General features: G+C 40.9%; 2 protein-coding genes and 1 pseudogene across 4 annotated transcripts in view; 1 reads left to right on the top strand and 2 right to left on the bottom strand.

The window, feature by feature from the left end:
- LOC126602672 (uncharacterized) overlaps nucleotides 1-20342 on the top strand; it is a 94522-nt pseudogene that overhangs the window by 6415 nt on the left and 67765 nt on the right.
- The window catches only part of LOC126602093 (uncharacterized), a 109594-nt gene continuing 97364 nt past the window's right edge, over nucleotides 8113-20342 (bottom strand). The window contains exons 2-3 of the mRNA XM_050268906.1: nucleotides 18317-18489; nucleotides 8113-9434 (exon numbers count right to left, since the gene is read on the bottom strand). Coding sequence (XP_050124863.1) covers nucleotides 9124-9434; nucleotides 18317-18452 — 447 coding nt within the window. The 5' untranslated portion in view covers nucleotides 18453-18489 and the 3' untranslated portion in view covers nucleotides 8113-9123. The remainder of the gene's footprint in view (nucleotides 9435-18316; nucleotides 18490-20342) is intronic.
- The window catches only part of LOC126602087 (uncharacterized), a 106317-nt gene continuing 97275 nt past the window's right edge, over nucleotides 11301-20342 (bottom strand). The window contains exon 3 of one of the 3 annotated variants that reach the window (XR_007615975.1): nucleotides 11301-15591. Coding sequence is in view for 1 of the 3 variants with exons in the window: in XM_050268900.1 (XP_050124857.1) it covers nucleotides 15556-16566 (1011 nt within the window). In the remaining 2 variants the exon portion in view is untranslated. Of the gene's footprint in view, nucleotides 16702-20342 lie in introns of all 3 variants that reach the window. The other 2 variants (XR_007615976.1, XM_050268900.1) reach the window with 2 other exon arrangements.

Here is a 20342-nt window from a genome sequence, read left to right on the forward strand (position 1 = left end):
AGAGAAGGTCGAATAGGTCTTCTCCAGGAGATACTCTTCAGTTAAAGTTTCATTGCAAAACTTGAGAAGTGATCGGATTCGACAAACTTCCGAATTATATTCATTCACAGACTTAAAGTCTTGGAAGCGCAAGTGCTGCCAGTCGAGTCTTGCTTCAGGCAAGAATATGTCCTTTTGGTGATCGAAACAATCAGCCAAAGCGACCCATAATGCACGTGGATCCTCCTCAGCAAGGTACTCAGTGTGCAGAGCGTCATGGATATGTCTTCGGATGAAGATCATAGCAGTGGCTTTTTCAGCTTCGCCAACAGGTTCATCTGTTGCTTCTTCAATAGCAGGACTCAAGTTCTTTGCAGTGAGGTGGAGCTTCACATCTTGAACCCACTTGAGGTAGTTCCTTCCAGAGACCTCTAAATCGGTGAAGTCGAGTTTGTTCAAATTTGACATGTTCCTTATAATAGATGGACAAGATGTGGTTAGTGTAATGGAGAAAAATCAATCCATTCACATAGGAGTAGAACATACTGGTTCTAATAAACATGTATTGTTTTAATTTTGCATGAAAAACTTCGGGTTTTCATGGGTGATATGTTTAAGTGAAAACTTCAGGTTTTCAAACAAGGCATGTTTATAAGAAACTTCAGATTTCAAAGTAATTATGAACTTCAGTTTCATGTATTCCTGCAGGCAAACGCAAATATATATGCAAACAAATATGCAACAAGTATATGCAAGAAACATAACTTGTAGGTGTATAATTATAATTGAATTAATTATTTGGACTTTGGGCCAAATTAAAAATGTGGGTGAAAAAATATAAAAACCCAAATTATTTAAAGATATTAAATAATAAAATCTCGGGGGCCTAAAGTATGAGCAAAGCCCACGGGTGGCTCATGGGTGAGCTGCAGGCTCGCGGGGAGACATGGCAAGAGAAATGGGCTGCTGTAGGCAGCAAAAAAATTTCTTTGTGTTTTTTTTTTCACACACGGGATGCTTCAGGCAGGTCCAAGAAAAATCAAAACAAAAAAAATTTCCTTTTTTTTTCGGGCTGGGCCGCTGCAGGCAAGCCCAGAAAAAACAAAAAAAAATTATTTTTTTTTCTTTTTTTTTCTTGCACGCACGGGCCGAGGAACAGGAGCCCACTAGGGCTAGGGTTGCAGGGAACCAGGACACCCCAGTGGCACTGGGTGTCAAAATTGAACCGGGGGGATGCCAGCGTCGCTTCAGGCGACTGTCCTCGGGGCTCTAGAGTTCGGCAAAACTCGTGGGTTCAACGAGTGACCCAAATGAGAATAGAGATTGACGAAATCTCGTCGTGCTATCAAAAACCCTATGAAACAAATTGGGATTTCAAAGAAATTCTGACGAGATTCGAGAAAATCTTCGGCCATAGGACACCGTGGACGATCTGCAGGTCGTTTGAGGAGGCTAGGCACGGCTGCAGGCCGTGCAGCACGGTGATGGATTGGTGGCGACACCTGCTGGGTGTCGGGGTTAAGGGTTTGGGCGAGGAGCAGAAGCTCCGGCCGTGGTCTTTGGCTCGAAGGATCGATGTAGGCTGTAAGCCTGGTGAGGAAAACGAGCTGAGCCATCGCAGGCTGCGGGCCTGGTGGCATGGGTTCGAATTAATCCTAGAATTCCCGATATGTTTTTTTTTCAATTCAAATATAATTATATGCATATATATTTCAATGAATCACATATTTACTTTGATGCATATGCAAATAATAGTTTCAATGCATGTACATATGTAAGATTCAATTCATGAAAAATATCAAATTCACATAATTGCAGCAATTTTGGTTATGAGGCATACACAATTTATGTAGAATCTAAAATACGTTAAACGTAAAGTTGGGTCATGCATTATGGTGAATGTTCATGCTATCAGGGCTTGCAAAATATCGAGTTAAAAGCCGTTGTTTTGAAAGAACCTGATTGCGTGATGATATGGATGAACTGGTTTGATGCAGAAAAAAAATTCTCCAACGTCAGATTCCTAAGCGTAGCGGTAGGAGCGTGCTGATAACGTGTTGTGGTCTATTTTTATCTGACAAAGGGAGAGGGGCCGACAACACAGGAGAAAGGGAAGAGAGATGTGTCTTTGTAGAATTGTAGGGGAATGTGTGTTGTTATCCCTCCTACATTGTGCCTTTATTTATAGTAGTAAAGGGAGAGAAGATATTCTTTCTTCTCCAAGTAATACAAGTTGTAATAGGAAAGGATAACTAGAATCAAATCTAATCTAGAATTTATACAATCATACTTAAACTAGGAATGTTCACAACAAAAATAACCGTTAAATCGTGATTTTCCGTTTTATAACCATCGAAAAGTTTTGTCCCGTTACTTGATCTCTGAATGTTTGTTTTTTGCGATTTTTTGCTGATGCGATCTCGAAGCATATACAAACAAGTTTGACGGTTGGATCATTGAAATTAATTTCGTAGAATTCGTATCCCATCAAATTCAATGGTATATATATATATATATATTTAGTAAGTAGATTTAAATTTATTTATTTTGTACGTATAACACTTAACAAATTGAATTGTATGTATATTTAAGCCGATCCAATGGTCACCAATTTTTAAAATTTAATTTAATATATATATATATATATAATTATTATAGTTTTAGGGGTTAAAATTGTTAAATTAATATATATAATTATTATAGTATTTTTAGGGTTATAAAATTATAAAATTATAAAATTAATATTTTGGATGATCGAATTCTTGATAATGAAAATTTCCATGCAATGGTTGGTGTGGAAGAGACTCTTTTTCATGAATCATTACCACTGCCTACTGAGTTCGTTAATTATGCCAATACTGACGACGACCTAACAGATGATGACTTGGAATAAATATATTAATTATTTTATGTATTTTAAGTATTAATTAGACTATGTTTCAATTAGTATGTGATGATATTTTATAATAAAAATATATTTATGTTTTCTATTACATTTTATTCAAGTTAAATTTTATTTATTAAAATCTTAAAATGTTATATGAGATAACACAAAAACAAAGAGCTGGTTATTTTTTTTCTTTGGGTTAAAACATTTTTTTTAAACTAGTCTGCTGTCGGTTTTAGCCGACGACATTGGTCGGATAATTTGAAATATTAGGTGGGAAATTTCCCGCTTGTTTTGCACGAGGAAATGGATGGAGAGACTTAGTGTCGGTTTTAACCGATGCTAGTTTCATTAAAGTGACGCTATGTGAATTTCAAAAAATGTGTCAGAAGTTGGTGTCGGTTTTAACAGACGCTAGTTTCACTAAAGCGACGCGAGTTTCATTAAAGCGACGTTATGTGAATTTCAAAAAGTCTGTTAGAAGTTGGTGTCGGTTATGACCGACACCAACATAAATTTAAACCGACACCGTATTTTCAATAAAGAGTGTCAGAAAGTGTGTCAGGTTGGCGTCGGTTTTAACCGATGCTATGCACATTTAATTCAACGCCATGTACTTTTAATTTGACATAAGTTAATCATTGTCAGTTTAAACCGACGCAAACTAAGTACCCATATTTAAACCCCTCTCTTTGCCATTTCATCCGTGCTTTCATTTCTCCCCCAATTTCAAACTTTCTTCTTCTTCTTCCCCATTTCATCTGTGCATCCCTTTCTTCCTCCTTTTCAATTTTTCCTCTTCTCCTTCCCCATTTGCTATGGATCACCATTTTGAAGATCAACATTTTGAGGAACCCCAATTCCAAGAGGAAGAGCTTGAAGGTGGTTCATTTTTAAATTATTATGATTATTAATTTTAGTTTATGTTTTGTATTCTAACTAGTTTTATGCTTAAATTTAAAATTTATTTTTGTTTCTTGGTTTTTAATTGTTTTTCAGTATTTATAAGGATCAACTCAACGGAGACACGGACCCTCAATTCCGAATTGGAAAGAACAACCTTGTTCATTTGATTCTTCTGGAAAATGCATTAGTGATAATTCTAATGAGTTTTCGAAACATGTAGCGGCATAGGTTAGAGATTACAGAAATATTCCAATGGTGGCATACTGAAATAAAGAAAAAACAAAGGTAAACGTATCATGATTTATTTTATTATACCTTGAAATTTGTCTAATAAATTCTTTTATTTTTCAGGAGATTGCCGAAAAAAAAAGAAGCATAATCGGCAGTTGAAACTATGTACCACACAACCGGTTCAAAATCTTTTGCAAGAGTTTGGGAAGAATTTGTATGGGTTGTACATTTTTAAGAATTGTAGTTAATTTTAAATTTAATATATAGTTGGTAGAAATTTTATTTCTAATATGAAGTTTGCTTAAAATTGTTTGTTTTTTCATTGACATATGGTGGGATTTATTTTTATATAATTTTTTAAAATTATTATTAATTAAAAATGGAAAAATAATTTTTTTATTATTAATATATTTGGTGTCGCTTATGGACGATAGTAGCTTAATTTTTTTATTTATAGAGATGGTAGGTAATGTCGATTACGACCGATAGTAGCTCGACTATTTTATTTATTTAACTTAGGTGATGTCTGTTTGGACCGATAGTAAGTGTGATATTTTAATTGTTTATTTGTTACTTAATGTCGGTTTGGACCGCCATCATATCAGATTTTCATGTCTCTTTTAAGCGACGTAAGCACCGATGTCGCTTTTAAGCGACGCTGTTGTTCTTTTTTATTTTATATTATTTTCCTTCTTAGTGGCGGATTAAGGGGGATAAGCGATGTCAATACCCTTTTGTGACGGTAGTATTGGCGTCGCTTCCACTATCCGAAATTGCACGATTTAATGTCGGATTTTTACCAAAAATCCGACAGTAAGTGGTGTTTTTTGTCGGTTTTATAGCGCCAGTAATATCCCTTTTTGTAGTAGTGGTGTCAAGGCCCCTCTCCAACTCCGCGAACAACAATCTCACTACTTTCCACGTCCCTTTTAGAGCGATTAGTAGTGCAGCGGCAGCATGAGGGGGAGGAGGAGGAGGACCCCAAGTGTAACAACTCCACTAAGAAGGAGGAGACTGAAGTAGTATTATCATTTCTTAAGTTTTGCAGAGGATGATAATATTGATGACGAGCATAGCAGTATCTGCTCTCTTGTTGGCGCCCAGGACATCATTATTCCTCAATCTTTGATTCAAAAGATCGGAGTCCCGGAACAACAATTTAGTATCAAGGGCCACTGCAAGGGCATCGTTTTACTAAATAGTGAGAATAGCCTAGTTTTATGCAATCCCGGAATTGAGGAATTCAATCGTATTCCCGATGTGCCATGCCTTCCAATGTGGCCCTTGGACCAGCAGGATGATTACGATGGGCAAGAACATATTGAAACTGGTTTTCATACTGGATTGGCTATGATCCCAAATCTAATGAGTACAAAGTTGTGAACTTTACTACTTATTTTCAAGAGACAGATGAAAACTGCTGGAGATTTCTTAGTCGGTGATTTTTTGAAAGAGATCAACACCGATTCTTTAGAAACTGAAACTAGTTTGTTTTGGCCTGAGTATTTCCAGATGTTCTCCAAGGGAATGTGTTATTGGCTGGCAATTGAGCAAGATAAGGAATTATTTCCATTCGACCTAATTGGGAGTCGATTCCAAGCGAATGGGACATTGATCATTTCTTTCGATACAAGTCGTGAGGTATCTCACGGTATACCCTTACCATCTGAGCTCCAACAGTTTGTCCGGTCGGATCACCTTTGTTTGAAGCTTACTGTGTGGAATGAATCAGTTGCTTTTCTTGCCCGTGTTGTGAACAGTCCTCATGACAACAGATATCCTGAACCTTATGAAATGTGGGTGATGGATGATGACTTTAAGGGTGCCTATTGAGCGTACAGATCAGATACTAGGGTCTAACCCTGTGGCATTGTGGGGCGATGAGTTTCTTATGGTTGACACTGACGGACACGTAGTTAATTTTCTTTTATCTTTGTACCAAAAAGCTGAAGCACATTCCCATTGAAGCAGAAGATAATGATTATGTTGTTGTTTATGTGAATAGCATAGTTTCGGTCATGGGATGCAGCCACAAGCTTGAGAGCATAGAGAATACTTGCTCAGATAAAGATGAAGATGCGATGGTGGTGTTAGACGGGAAGAGGGAAAGCTGCAGGAGGTTGTCCTCATATTCGGTTTGGGCCATTCCACCGGTTGATGTTTGCCATAGAATCAACAAGGTGATGGAGGGCCGGAGATCGAACCTCACATCCTCATCTTGGGATCCATCCAGATGATGAGTCGTGAAGAAGCCCTTAGAAAAGTTCTCTGAATGCAGGCATTTAGGGAATGTAGTGCTGAGCTTGCAAATTATAATTAATTGTAAATATGCACTCTTCGTGTTAGTGCCTCGATTCTCATTTAATTTGTTCGATTAAAAGTCTAAAAGGAAAAAAGGAAAGAGAGTATTAAATACAGTTCATAAATCATTTCCCTATATCAAACTGGCTCGACGACGACAAATAATGATGCGGTGACGACGACAAATAATGATGTGGTGACGCTGACAACCACAATTTGGCGATGAGCCAAAAATGCACAGCTTAGGTTTTTTTATATGTAAGGGTCCTTCTTCCTTAATTTCCAATGACTACGAGAGACGTACCAAAATCCCATTAAATCTACAAATTAAAAAGTTTTTGCACATGCGTCGAAATCCAATTTGTGTGCGAGGAAGAACAGCCTTACATGTAAGGAACCAAGTATTTTCCGAGCAAAATTGAACTCTCTGCAATCGAAACCGGAAGAGGCTAGTCTCCTGTTTGTAAATTTTAAGACCCAAACTTCATTTAAATCATCATAAATTTTAAGACTACCATAAATTAAGGCTAAATATTCACGTCCGAGCACTCAACCTCTTAAAAATAGTACAAAAGATAAACTCCTACTGGTTGAAATAAACTAGGTTAAATGATACAAACACCTACCATCATACATCTTCCCGGCGGCCAACTTCCCATTCATCCGCGTGTCGGTGGAAGAGACCTACCATCTAATATTCCATTCTGACAAGTGCTGTGGACGCATCTACTGATCCACACTGCATCCAGTCCTTGGCACATATGAGGGCTTCAACCGTCTCTGGTCGTAGGGAACTCCTGTACTGATCCATCTCCTTGACCGTGGTATCAAAGACAGAGTTGGTAGGAACTGTAGATACCGGAATTGACAAAATGTCTCGAGTCATCTTTGAGAGCGTCAGGTACTTCATCTTGTTCAATTTCCACAAGCCTAACACATCAAAATCATTAACTCGGGGCAGCAGAGACTCATCCAAATACTGATCCAGCTCTGACTTCATCTGTTGGCTGGTAGTCTCCATGATGTACATGTCAAAGTCTGTGAGTCCGTTGTCTGTTAGGATAGCTCCACCTTGGGAATCCTCTATCTTAATGTTGTTATTCCCTTTGTCTGCATAAGTTGGTGTGAGAGGCAAAGGCAGTGTCAAATATTCATGAAAGAGCTCATGAATTCCGTCATCGACAACCTTGATATGCATTGGAACTTCTTCGCCAGAAATTTTGTTGAAACTGAACTCAACAAGCTTCATCTTGAACCTGGGATCCATAACTACTGCTGTTGCCAAAGCCAGGCTACAATTCTTCCAGTATTTTTCAATTCTTTCTTGCATTGTCTTAGTTAGGCAGCTAATGAAGGGATCCTCACTTGCGACCGTCTTAGTCAGATCAGTCTGAATCCTCCACACTTCATGGAAGAAAGTAACTGCAGTTGGGTTAGTGTAGTGGTAAGGATATTGGCCGCATCGAAGATAAGTTTCAAATATGTGCAGATAGTCTCAACTTGCTTCCAGTCTTCCATTGACGGGGTTTGTTTGTAATTAGGATCAGATGTATCCAAGCAAGTAAAAACTTCCTTTAACTCAGAACAGGCCACCAGCATTTGATATGTTGTGTTCCATTTAGTTTGGTCGTCAATTGATGGGCTCCTTTCACTTGGGACTTGGAGCTGACTGTAAAGCTCCAGAAACAAGCTCCAGATACTTTACACTATCCTAGACTTTTTTTACTACACCGCTTCCTGCTGCTAACACTTCTTTTGCAATGCTGTTCAAAGTACGGGCCATGCAATGCCCAACCAATAGTTGACCATTGAGGATAAGTGGGTTCTTGTTTGAAAGGAGAGGCCTTAAATTTTCAAGAGCAGTCTCACTCAGTGGCTGATCATAAGTGACTGAAAATAACTTGTTTTCCAAACTCCAATCATTAAGGCAAACAGCAACAGCATGACTAAGCGCAGAATCAGAGTCCGGATATGGTTCCATCACTACATTGAGCAGCCGCCTATGCAACTTCCAGTCAGCATCAATGAAGTGCCCAGTAATAAACACATAACCCACGCTTTGAGAGGAACTCCACATGTCCAAAGTAAGGCAGACACGTCCAGGTATGCCCTCAATAAACTTGGTGACACTTTGCTTTTCCGTTAGGTAAGTTGCAACACAATCTCCTTGAACAGTATTGAAGCTCACCATGTTGAACTGTGAGTTAAGATTCTGTGCAAAAGCTACAAACCCAGGATGCTCAACCATATGCAGGGGGTAGTCATGCATGATGATCATCCTTGCAATCTCATGGTGACAACGGTCTGGATCAAATATAATTTGGGGTGTGTTAGCAATCCAGTAACGCCTTTTTGGTGGATTGGAAGAGATGCCACCCCTTGAAGCTGGGGTATATGGGGAAGACTGATTGTTGTTCTGGTTACGAAAAAGTGCTGGGCAGGTCCCCTTCGCAATGTGGTGTTTGAGGTGGCTGGTACCTGCTACTTTTGAACCCGTACTGTAAGCAAAACTTTGCTTACACTGCTTGCAGCATGCCCTCAGACAATTGACTTCTTTTTCCTGCACTTGTTAGGCTGTGTTTCTGTATTTTCCACCTCATTGTTTTCATAAGGAGTTGCAGTCTTATCTTCAAATGGGGTCAGCAGTAGCATCTTTTCTTCATCAGGTGTTTCCATCATGTCTTCATCAGGGGTGGCCCTCTTGTGATTAATAGGAGTGGTCAATGGCTCTTCAAAGTGGGCAGTCATCGGATCTTCAAATTGGGCAGCCATCGCCTATTCATAATGGGTAGACATGGGCTCTTCAACGGGGGAGGCCATCAGCTCTTCAACGGGGGCAGCCATCGGCTCTTCAATGGGGGCAGCCATCGGCTCTTCAGCGTGCACAGCCATCGGCTCTTCAGCGGGGGCGGCCATCGGCTCTTCAACGGGCGCGGATATCGGCTCTTCGGCTGGGGCGGATATTGGCTCTTCAACGGGGGCAGACCACGGCTCTTCAACGCGGGCGGACTACGACTCTTCAACGCGGGCGCCCATCGACTCTTCAATGGGGGAGGCCATTTTGTCTTGAATAGGAGCAGCAATTGTCTCTTCAGTAGGGGTTGCCATGTTGTCTTTGGGAAGTAAAATCCTGCATTCAGCAAACAGCCACCACCTTTAAGAAAACGGAAAGTAAATGCTGTAACTAAGAGCATAGTGATAATGGAACACATCGTTAAAGACTTCGCCACAGAATCTGAGCAACAACAACAACAACAACAACAACAACAAAGCATTTTCCCACTAAGTGGGGTCGCCTATATGAATCCTAGAACGCCATTGTGCTTGGTTTTGTGTCATGTCCTCCGTTAGATCCAAGTACTCTAAGTCTTTTCTTAGGGTCTCTTCCAAAGTTTTCCTAGGTCTTCCTCTACCCCTTCGGCCCTGAACCTCTGTCCCGTAGTCATATCTTCGAACCGGAGCGTCAATAGGCCTTCTTTGCACATGTCCAAACCACTGTAACTGATTTTCTCTCATCTTTCCTTCAATTTCGGCTACTCCTACTTTACCTCGGATATCCTCATTCCTAATCTTATCATTTCTCGTGTGCCCACACATCCAACGAAGCATCCTCATCTCCGCTACACCCATTTTGTGTACGTGTTGATGCTTCACCGCCCAACATTCTGTGCCATACAGCATCGCCGGCCTTATTGCAGTCCTATAAAATTTTCCCTTGAGCTTTAGTGGCCTACGACGGTCACACAACACACCGGATGCACTCTTCCACTTCATCCATCCAGCTTATATTCTATGGTTGAGATCTCCATCTAATTCTCCGTTCTTTTGCAAGATAAAACCTAGGTAGCGAAAACGGTCGCTCTTTGGTATTTCCTGATCTCCGATCCTCACCCCTAACTCATTTTGGCCTCCATTTGCATTGAACTTGCACTCCATATATTCTGTCTTTGATCGGCTTAGGCGAAGACCTTTAGATTCCAACACTTCTCTCCAAAGGTTAAGCTTCGCATTTACCCCTTCCTGAGTTTCATCTATCAACACTATATCGTTTGTGAAAAGCATACACCAAGGAATATCATCTTGAATATGTCCTGTTAACTCATCCATTACCAACGTAAAAAGGTAAGGACTTAAGGATTGTTGATGCACAAAATCAGTGAGGACTTTGGTACAACAGAAAGTATTAAGTTTGTGATCTTCGCTAGATTGCTCTGGTCATTAGTGTGGATAAGTATATAAATAGATTGAGACATGAAAGCAAACACAAGATGTACATGGTTCACCCAGATTGGCTACGTCCACAGAGTAGAGGAGTTCTCATTAATTGTGAAGGGTTTACACAAGTACATAGGTTCAAGCTCTCCTTTAGTGAGTACAAGTGAATGATTTAGTACAAATAACATTAGGAAATATTATGGGAGAATGATCTCGTAATCACGAAACTTCTAAGTACCGAAGTGTGGTATCGTCTTCACTTGCCTTATCTGTCTCATAGGTAGATGTGGCATCTTCTCTGGAAGTACTCTTCCTCCATCCAGGGGTGATATCTTTAATTGGTGGAGATGCACAAGGTAATGTATCAATTTCATTTGAAGCTTACTTATAGTTTCAGGCTTGGTCAAGCACGATACAAACCATGTAGTAGGAGTCCCCCAAGTCGCCGAGCTAGGGGATCTGGTGAAAGAGGTGACAGACAAGGTAAGCAATCAGAGCTCCAAGCAATCAGTCCCAGATCAAAAGTTTGATTTCGAGTTTCGGCTGATTGTTCTCATTCTCCCTATCTTGCAGGCAGCATGAAGGATAAAGAGAAGAAAAAATAGAAGAGATGATATGAGATACTTTTGCTTTTGAAGAAGTAACTTTCCACAGGCTTATTCTTGAACTGGGCTGGAGGGTTTTCTGGTTTCCTCCAGAGTATAAGGCCGACTGAAGAATTTGAGGGTTAAAACAAGTCCATCAAATCTAGAGTACGTTCGACCCTGCTGATATGGGATACTTTTGCTGTTGACAAAGTAGTGGATGTATCGGCACGTGTTCTGTTACGCTTGTCTCCACATACTTCCTTGTATTCTTCTCACTTGCCTTATCTGTTCCTCAGACAGATGTGGTATCTTCTCTGGAAACATAAGATGTTGAAGATGAGTGCTCGAGAGCAATGCCAGGTAAGTAATCAGGTAAGGGGTCCAGGCAGTCAGTTCCTGACTGGAAGCTTAATTCCAAGTGCTGACTGATTTCTCTCTTTCTCCTTGTCTTGCAGGTAAGAACAAGGCCAAAGGAAAAGACAGGGAAAAAGCATGATATGGGATACTCTTGCTTTTAACCCTGATGATATGAGATATTCTTGCTCTGGTGTAGCTTGTTTGCAGAGGTATTATCGGGGGGAAAGAAAGCTAAGTATTTCGAGAGGCTTCGTTAGGAGTGCCCTCTCAGATATGAGGAAAGGTTGAGCATTTTTGCAGGTCTGCCTGTCCGTTGAGGATGGAGGTCGACATATATAGGAGTCTCCCTAACAACAAGTAGTAATGTTATTCATTTACCCTGCTTGGTCATAGCACGGTAGTGGGAGCTGACAGCTTCACGTGTTTTAACTCTGTCAGAGCACTTTGAAAAAGTGGTCTGTGGTATCTGGAAAACTGATGTTGTGTGTGAAGATTACAGACAAGCTTTATCCAAGGAGATCTGGCTCTCGAAGTTGAGAAAGCGGTGCCTCTTCGATTTTTGAACAAGCAATCCTGTCGGGGATTTGGCTCTCGAGATTCAGAGAACGATACCTTTTCGATTTTTGAGAAAGCAATCCTGCTAGGAGTCTGGCTCTCGAGATTCGGAGAGCGGTGTCTCTTCGATTTTTGAGAAAGTAATCATGTTGGGAGTCTGGCTCTCGAGATTCGAATGGTGGTGCCTCTTCGATTTTGGAGCAAGCAATCTTGTTGGGAGTGTTCTCGAATGTGAGTAAAGGTTAGGCATGTTTGCTAGTCTACCTTGCCATGAAGCACAAAGGTTGACACACAGGGACTTTCCAATTATCCAGCAGTGGTGTTGTTCCTTTACCCTTGTGGGTAATAATATGGTAGCTAAACCTTCAAAATTTATGTGTCTAAACTTTGTCAGTGCTGTTTCTTTGCTATTCTTTTACCCTTCTTAGTCATAGCGATGTAGTGAGAGCTGCAAGCTTCACGTGTCTAAACTTTGTCAGAGATCTTTGGCAAAGTTATCTGTGGTACCCATGAGCTGATGTTGCGTGTGGAAAGTGGATGATTGAACAGTAAGATTCACATGCTTTCTAATTCACCAGAAATCTTCAGCAGAATGCCCGTAATTTCTGCAAAGCTGAGTGCATGTGACAGATGCTGACAAGGTTGAAAAAGCAGGTGCCTCTTCGATTTCTGAGATCGGCCCTCGTGGTCTCTGAGCAGGCCAACTTTTGAGAAAGCAAGCACCTCTTCGATTTTTTAGATCGACCTTCGTGGTCTTTGAGCAGCCAGCTTTTGAGAAAGCAAACACCTCTTCGATTTCTGAGATCGGCCCTCGTGGTCTCTGAGCAACCCAGCTTTTGAGAAAGCAAACGCCTCTTCGATTTTTTAGCAGACGCCTCTTCGATTTCTGAAGCTCCGTCGAGTGCAGATTTTTATAGAGGCTGGCATTAAGTTCCAAAGCACACTTGAATCTCCACCAGTAGAAGCTCCCTTCTTGCACTTCTAAGATCTTGATTTGTCTGACCTCTTCTCTCTTCAACACCTTTGAAAATGTCTGGCCCCTCCGACCGTCGTTTTGACTTGAACCTTGTTGAAGAGGCAGCCACGCCTTCTCCAGACAACATATGGCGCCCATCCTTTTTATCCTCTACTGGTCCTCTTACCGTTGGGGATTCCGTGATGAAGAATGATATGACCGCTGCGGTGGTGACCAGGAACCTTCTCACTCCCAAAGATAACAGATTACTTTCCAAACGGTCTGATGAGTTGGCTGTTAAGGATTCTCTGGCTCCCAGTATTCAGTGTGCAGGTTCTGTGTCTAATATGGCCCAACCCCTATTTGCTCAAACCTGCCAAGTTGAATCATTGGCGGCTGAAGTGATAAGTCTCAAACAGGAGATTAGATGACTCAAGCATGAGAATAAACAGTTGCACCGGCTCGCACATGACTATGCTACAAACATGAAGATGAAGCTTGACCAGATGAAGGAATCTGATGGTCAGATTTTACTTGATCATCAGAGGTTTGTGGGTTTGTTCCAAAGGCATTTATTGCCTTCTTCTTCTGGGGCTGTACCGCGTAATGAAGCTCCAAATGATCAACCTCCGATGCCTCCTCCTTCTAGGGTTCTGTCCAGTACTGAGGCTCCAAATGATCCCCTTTCGGTGCCTTCTCTTTCTAGGGCTCTACCGACTTCTGAGACTTCTCCTAAGCAACCTTTGTGAAGGCTCCATCTTGTTTGTTTATTTTGACTCATGTATATGTACATATTTGTAACTTATCGGAGATATCAATAAATAAGCTTTGCTTCATTTCAACGTATTGTGTTAAATACACCAAAGCCTTCTTCACTAAGTTCTTTGAATTTTTCTTTTGTTGAAGCTTGTATGTTCAAACTTTGTGAGTGAAGCATGTAGGTTGAGGTAGTGTTCCCTTAATTTCCCGAGTAAGGAAAACTTCTCGGTTGGAGACTTGAAAAATCCAAGTCACTGAGTGGGGTCGACTATATGAATCTTATAACGCCATTGTGCTCGATCCTGTGTCATGTCCTCCGTTAGATCCAAGTATTCTAAGTCTTTTCTTAGAGTCTCTTCCAAAGTTTTCCTAGGTCTTCCTCTACCCCCTCGGCCCTGAACCTCTGTCCCGTAGTCGCATCTTCTAACCGGAGCGTCAGTAGGCCTTCTTTGCACATGTCCAAACCACCGTAACCGATTTTCTCTCAGTTTTCCTACAATTTCGGCTACTCCTACTTTACCTCGGATATCCTCATTCCTAATCTTATCCTCGTGTGCCCACACATCCAACGAAGCATCCTCATCTCCGCTACACCCATTTTGTGTACGTGTTGATGCTTCACCACCCAACATTCTGTGCCATACAGCATCGCCGGCCTTATTGCCGTCCTATAAAATTTTCCCTTGAGCTTCAGTAGCATACGGCGGTCACACAACACGCCGGATGCACTCTTCCACTTCATCCATCCAGCTTGTATTCTAAAGTTGAGATCTCTATCTAATTCTCCGTTCTTTTGCAAGATAGATCCTAGGTAGCGAAAACGGTCGCTCTTTGGTATTTCTTGATCTCCGATCCTCACCCCTAACTCATTTTGGCCTTCATTTACACTGAACTTGCACTCCATATATTCTGTCTTTGATCGGCTTAGGCAAAGACCTTTAGATTCCAACTCTCCAAAGGTTAAGCTTCGCATTTACCCCTTCCCGAGTTTCATCTATCAACACTATATCGTCTGCGAAAAGCATACACCAAGGAATATCATCTTGAATATGTCCTGTTAACTCATCCATTACCAACGCAAAAAGGTAAGGACTTAAGGATGAGCCTTGATGTAATCCTACAATTATGGGGAAGCTTTCGGTTTGTCCTTCAGGAGTTCTTACGGCAGTCTTTATTCCTTCATACATATCCTTTATAGCTTGGATATATGATACTCGTACTCCTTTCTTCTCTAAAATCCTCCAAAGAATGTCTCTTGGGACCCTATCATACGTTTTTTCCAAATCTATAAAGACCATGTGTAAATCCTTTTTCCCATCTCTATATCTTTCCATCAATCTTCGTAAGAGATAGATTGCCTTCATGGTTGAGCGCCCTGGCATGAACCCGAATTGGTTGTCCGAAACCCGTGTCTCTTACCTCAATCTATGCTCAATGACTCTCTCCCAGAGCTTCATTGTATGACTCATTAGTTTAATACCCCTATAGTTCATGCAATTTTGTACGTCGCCCTTATTCTTGTAGATAGACACCAAAGTGCTCTTTCGCCACTCATTTGGCATCTTCTTCGTTTTCAAAATCCTATTGAAAAGGTCAGTGAGCCATGCTATACCTGTCTCTCCCAAGACTTTCCACACGTCGATCGGTATATCGTCTGGGCCCACTGCTTTTCTATGCTTCATCTTCTTCAAAGCTACAACCACTTCTTCATTCCTGATTCGACGATAAAAGGAGTAGTTTCTACATTCTTCTGAGTTACTCAACTCCCCTAAAGAAGTACTCCTTTCATGTCCTTCATTGAAAAGATTATGAAAATAACCTCTCTATCTGTCTTTAACCGCGTTCTCTGTAGCAAGAACCTTTCCATCCTCATCCTTGATGCACCTCACTTGGTTTAGGTCCCTTGCCTTCTTTTCCCTTACTCTCGCTAGTTTATAGATATCCAACTCTCCTTCTTTGGTATCTAGTCGCTTATACATATCGTCATAAGCCGCTAACTTAGCTTCTCTCACAACTTTCTTCGCCTCTTGCTTCGCTCTTCTATACCTTTCATCATTTTCATCGGTCCTATCCTTGTATAAGGCTTTACAACATTCTTTCTTAGTCTTCACCTTTGTTTGTACCTCCTCATTCCACCACCAAGATTCCTTTTGTTGTGGAACAAAGCCCTTGGACTCTCCTAATACCTCTTTTGCTACTTTTCGGATACAACTAGCCATGGAATCCCACATTTGGCTAGCTTCCCCCTCTCTATCCCACACACATTGGGTGATTACTTTCTCTTTGAAAATGGCTTGTTTTTCTCCTTTTAGATTCCACCATCTAGTCCTTGGGCACTTCGAAGTCTTGTTCTTTTTTCTCACTCTTTTGATATGTACATCCATCACCAACAAGCGATGTTGATTAGCCAAGCTCTCTCCCGGTATAACTTTGCAATCCTTACAAGTTCTACGATCCCCTTTCCTCATTAGAAGAAAATCTATTTGTGTTTTTGACAACCCACTCTTGTAGGTGATCACATGTTCTTCTGTCTTCTTAAAGAAAGTGTTGGCTAAGAAGAGATCATATGCCATTGCAAAATCCAAGATAGCTCCCCCATCCTCGTTTCTCTCCCCAAAACCATGGCCACCATGAAAACCTCTATAGTTGCCTGTCTCCCTGCCCACGTGTCCATTTAAATCTCTAAATAACTTCTCTGTCTGAGCAATTCCTTGCACCAAGTCTCCAAGGTCTTCCCAAAATTTCTCATTCGAACTCATATCCAACCCTACTTGAGATGTGTACGCACTAATCACATTGATGAGTTCTTGTCCTATTACAATCTTGATTGCCATGATTCTATCTCCTACCCTCTTGACATCTACAACATCTTATGTCAAGGTCTTGTCCACGATGATGCCAACACCGTTTCTCGTTCTATTTGTGCCCAAATACCAAAGTTTAAACCCTGAGTTTTCTAGATCATTTGCCTTAAGACCAAACCACTTAGTTTCTTGTAGGCACATAATATTTATCTTTCTCCTCACCATAACTTCCACTACTTCCATAGATTTTCCCGTTAAAGTTCCTAATCGCATTCTACTCTCTTGAACTCTACCCTTCTGTCCTAACTTCTTCACCTTCCCCCGTCTAATAGGATCAAAGTACTCTTTTGTGTGTCTTGTGTAAAGTTGATAGGAGCATATGCTCCCAAACAACTTTGAGTGGAGTCGTTCGAAAAGAAGTTTCTATGGCCCCCTTGCTCATTTAACACTGCATCCGGGTGCCGATGAAGATACAACGACCCTTACTCACTTATCACTGTGCTCGGGCCACACAGCGCGCCACTTACGGGTGACGCCCTAGCTTTAGCGCAATTTCGTTCTAGATTCATTTTCATAAGGATTCGACGTAACCAAGAAGTGCCGGCTGTCGACTACCTGACGCCCTCCCCCTCCTCCTTTATCCGGGCTTGGGACCGGCAATGTAAGATAAACTTACATAGGCGGAGTTGCCACAGAATCTGAGCATGAACCAAAAATCATATAAATAAACAGAAGCAACATAACAACAGCTTCTTGCATTCAGAGAAACATGAAATGAATAAACGGAGGAACAAACCCGTATTTCAATGTTACGAGACTACTTCAGAACAGTAAACATACAATATAGCAAACTGTCAAGTACCACGAAAGAGACAAAAAATAGGATCTCATTCTTTCAATTGTATTTAATTACGGAAAGGTCTAATTATGTCGTTGATGCATCCCTTCACCACTGTAATGGTAACGACCGCAATCTTTCATAATACGCATCCCATCATACAGAACCAGCTAAATATTAAGTCAAGAAGTTTCTACGTTTTGTGCATGGCAGGAACAAATTTCATGGTCCAAACACCCTACTATCCCAACAATGAGAAACACAAACTAGCGAAATGCACCAATTATAAATATATTTTTGGACCGGAAGGAGAATTCGATTCTCATTAGGCAAAACTAAACTAACTAAGAAACTGAAATACGAAAACTTGTAAACCAAAAACACGAAAAGCGAAAAATTAATGAGCAATAATCCAAGATTTAATATCTAAGCATGCATGTTATGTAGATTTAATATCTACATAAAGCACCCCATCTCGCAAGGCCAAGCTTATTCAATCACAACTGTTTGTTGGGATTTTTTTTTACTTTTTTCTATTTTTATTTCTTGTGGGAATCGCATCAAACATTTTAAATAAATATATTAGCCTTGATAGAAAAACAGAGAGTGCTCCAAGGCACCAAAATTTCTACCACTGCTCCACCCATAAGCACTTAAGTATACACAAAGAAAGAACCCACCACATCTCCTCAAATCACCCTCTCAGAAACTTTTTCCAGCATCACCCTAATACATTTAGAGCCACTCAAATGAAAAGTTAAACAATTTTAGAATTAAAACAAAAAATCTCATGACCTTTCCTTTGACAACTCTGATAGTTTGAGTGTATAATGACGTAAAGACGTTGCAAGAATGCCATGCGCAATTCTGTGTATATGTGAGCAGTGTAATACTATTTATATGTGTGTGTGTGTGTGTGATAATGGCACTGATCGAACTTGCCCGACTGGAATTGCAGCAACGCATCCTGCGCAAAAGCTCGGGTCACGGACATGACGGCTTCGTCCTCGGCAGCTGAAGCAGAACCGTCCCGATTCGCAGCCGTTGATGACGGAGACGAAGACGAAGACGAAGCCATCGGCGAATCGATCAATCAGAGCTAGGAACCAATAAGCCTTATCTGAATACACAAATCCCCAAGAAGAAATTGTTGTGATTGGCTCATATTTTGAGTTGTTAACAATTAAGTGACTTTGTGTGTTATGCTTTCGGAATAGTGGCCAAATATGTCCATATCTCATTTTGGCTAATAGTGGAAGACAATGATGATGTTTCATGGGATTCCTTTGTTTTGGCATTTTTTATTCATTTCCCATTTGCATGCCGAAAGTGGTTTTGGGTTTTGAGAAAAGGGAGCATGATGGATCATCATTGTGTCTATGAAAAAAAATGAGAAGTTGACTCACTTTTCTGTCCATTTAATTGCAAAGAGTCGGTGGAGAAATGGAGAGAGAGAGCATCCGGAAAACACAGAGGGAAAAGAAAATAGAGTGAGAGTGAGAAACTCTTGGGGAGAGTGAGGCTCTTGGAAAAATTATGTGAGTGTACAAGAGATTGGGGTTTGGGTTATGTCAATTTAACTCATGTATATTTTGTACTAGTTATTCTCATAGTGAAGAGCAATATCTCTCCGGGGACGTAGGCAGGTTTTTGCCGAACCTCGTAATTCTTTTGGTGTCTTTATTTCTTGTATTTTAAATTGTTCAACTGTGGGTTTATAAGTTGGTGAGATAACAGGCCAAAGCACAACAATTGGTATCAGAGCATCGTTGGAGGCTTGGTTCGTTGGAGGTCCAGATTTGTTGTTCACCATGGAATTTTCAGTTGAGCAGTTTAATGGGAGAGACGATTTTACTCTTGGTAAAGGAGAGTAATGAAAGCCTGAAGAAATGGAAGCTATGTTCAAGGATGCTTGGATCAACTGCGAAAGTTGATGTTGAGGAAGAAGACAAAGGCCTCTTTCTTCTTACCTCACTTTCAGATTCGTACGAGAACCTTGTGAAACTTTACTGCATGGAAAGTTACAGTAAGTTTGGAGCAGGTGCAAACTTCTTTGGTGTGTAATGATACACAAAGGAGACCATGGATGATGGTGGGCACAAGACTGCTTAAGTTATTAAAGGTTGGAATCGTGGAAGAAAATTGGAAAGAGGATATGAGAGAAACAGCAGGTTCAGATCCGGTTCCGGAGGCAAGGGTCCACAGTGCTACGAGTGCAAGGCCGGGTTGTAGCAAGTTTGTGGCGGAAGACTTCGAGTATGCCCTCTAGGTACTCAAAGCAATACTTCTCCTGGTGATGTATAGTCTCAAGTGTTGCATGGGTTTTGCAGCAGGTGGAGCTATGGGATTCACAGGTGATGAGATGGTCCTGAAGGAGGAGAAGTGTGAGGAATATTTGTCTGGCTCGACGGGTGTTACTGGAAATGGGTGCACTGACAAGTTTCCAAGTTGCAGACAATAAAGAAGGGGGAAAAAAAACTGTTGGAGGAGACGAGGATGTGTCGAGATCCTGTCTGAAACTAAAATTGTGATTTTTAGCTTGCAGCAGCTGCACATGCATTGGCAGTGACTGAATCGGAACAGGACCAACGAGGTTTATTCAGAGTGTGTATGCTGGTACGTAAGGCCAATGGACTTTGGTGATGGGTGCAAGGATTTTTTGCACAGTATATTCGCCAAGGTGGAGATTGTTGTGATTGGCTCATATTTTGAGTTGTTAACAATTAAGTGACTTTGTGTGTTATGCTTTCGGAATAGTGGTCAAATATGTCCATATCTCATTTTGGCTAATAGTGGAAGACAATGATGATGTTTCATGGGATTCCTTTGTTTTGGCATTTTTTATTCATTTCCCATTTGCATGCCGAAAGTGGTTTTGGGTTTTGAGAAAAGGGAGCATGATGGATCATCATTGTGTCTATGAAAAAAAATGAGAAGTTGACTCACTTTTCTGTCCATTTAATTGCAA

The sequence above is a fragment of the Malus sylvestris genome, chromosome 15 (genome assembly GCF_916048215.2).
Source record: "Malus sylvestris chromosome 15, drMalSylv7.2, whole genome shotgun sequence".
Lineage (NCBI taxonomy): Eukaryota > Viridiplantae > Streptophyta > Magnoliopsida > Rosales > Rosaceae > Malus > Malus sylvestris.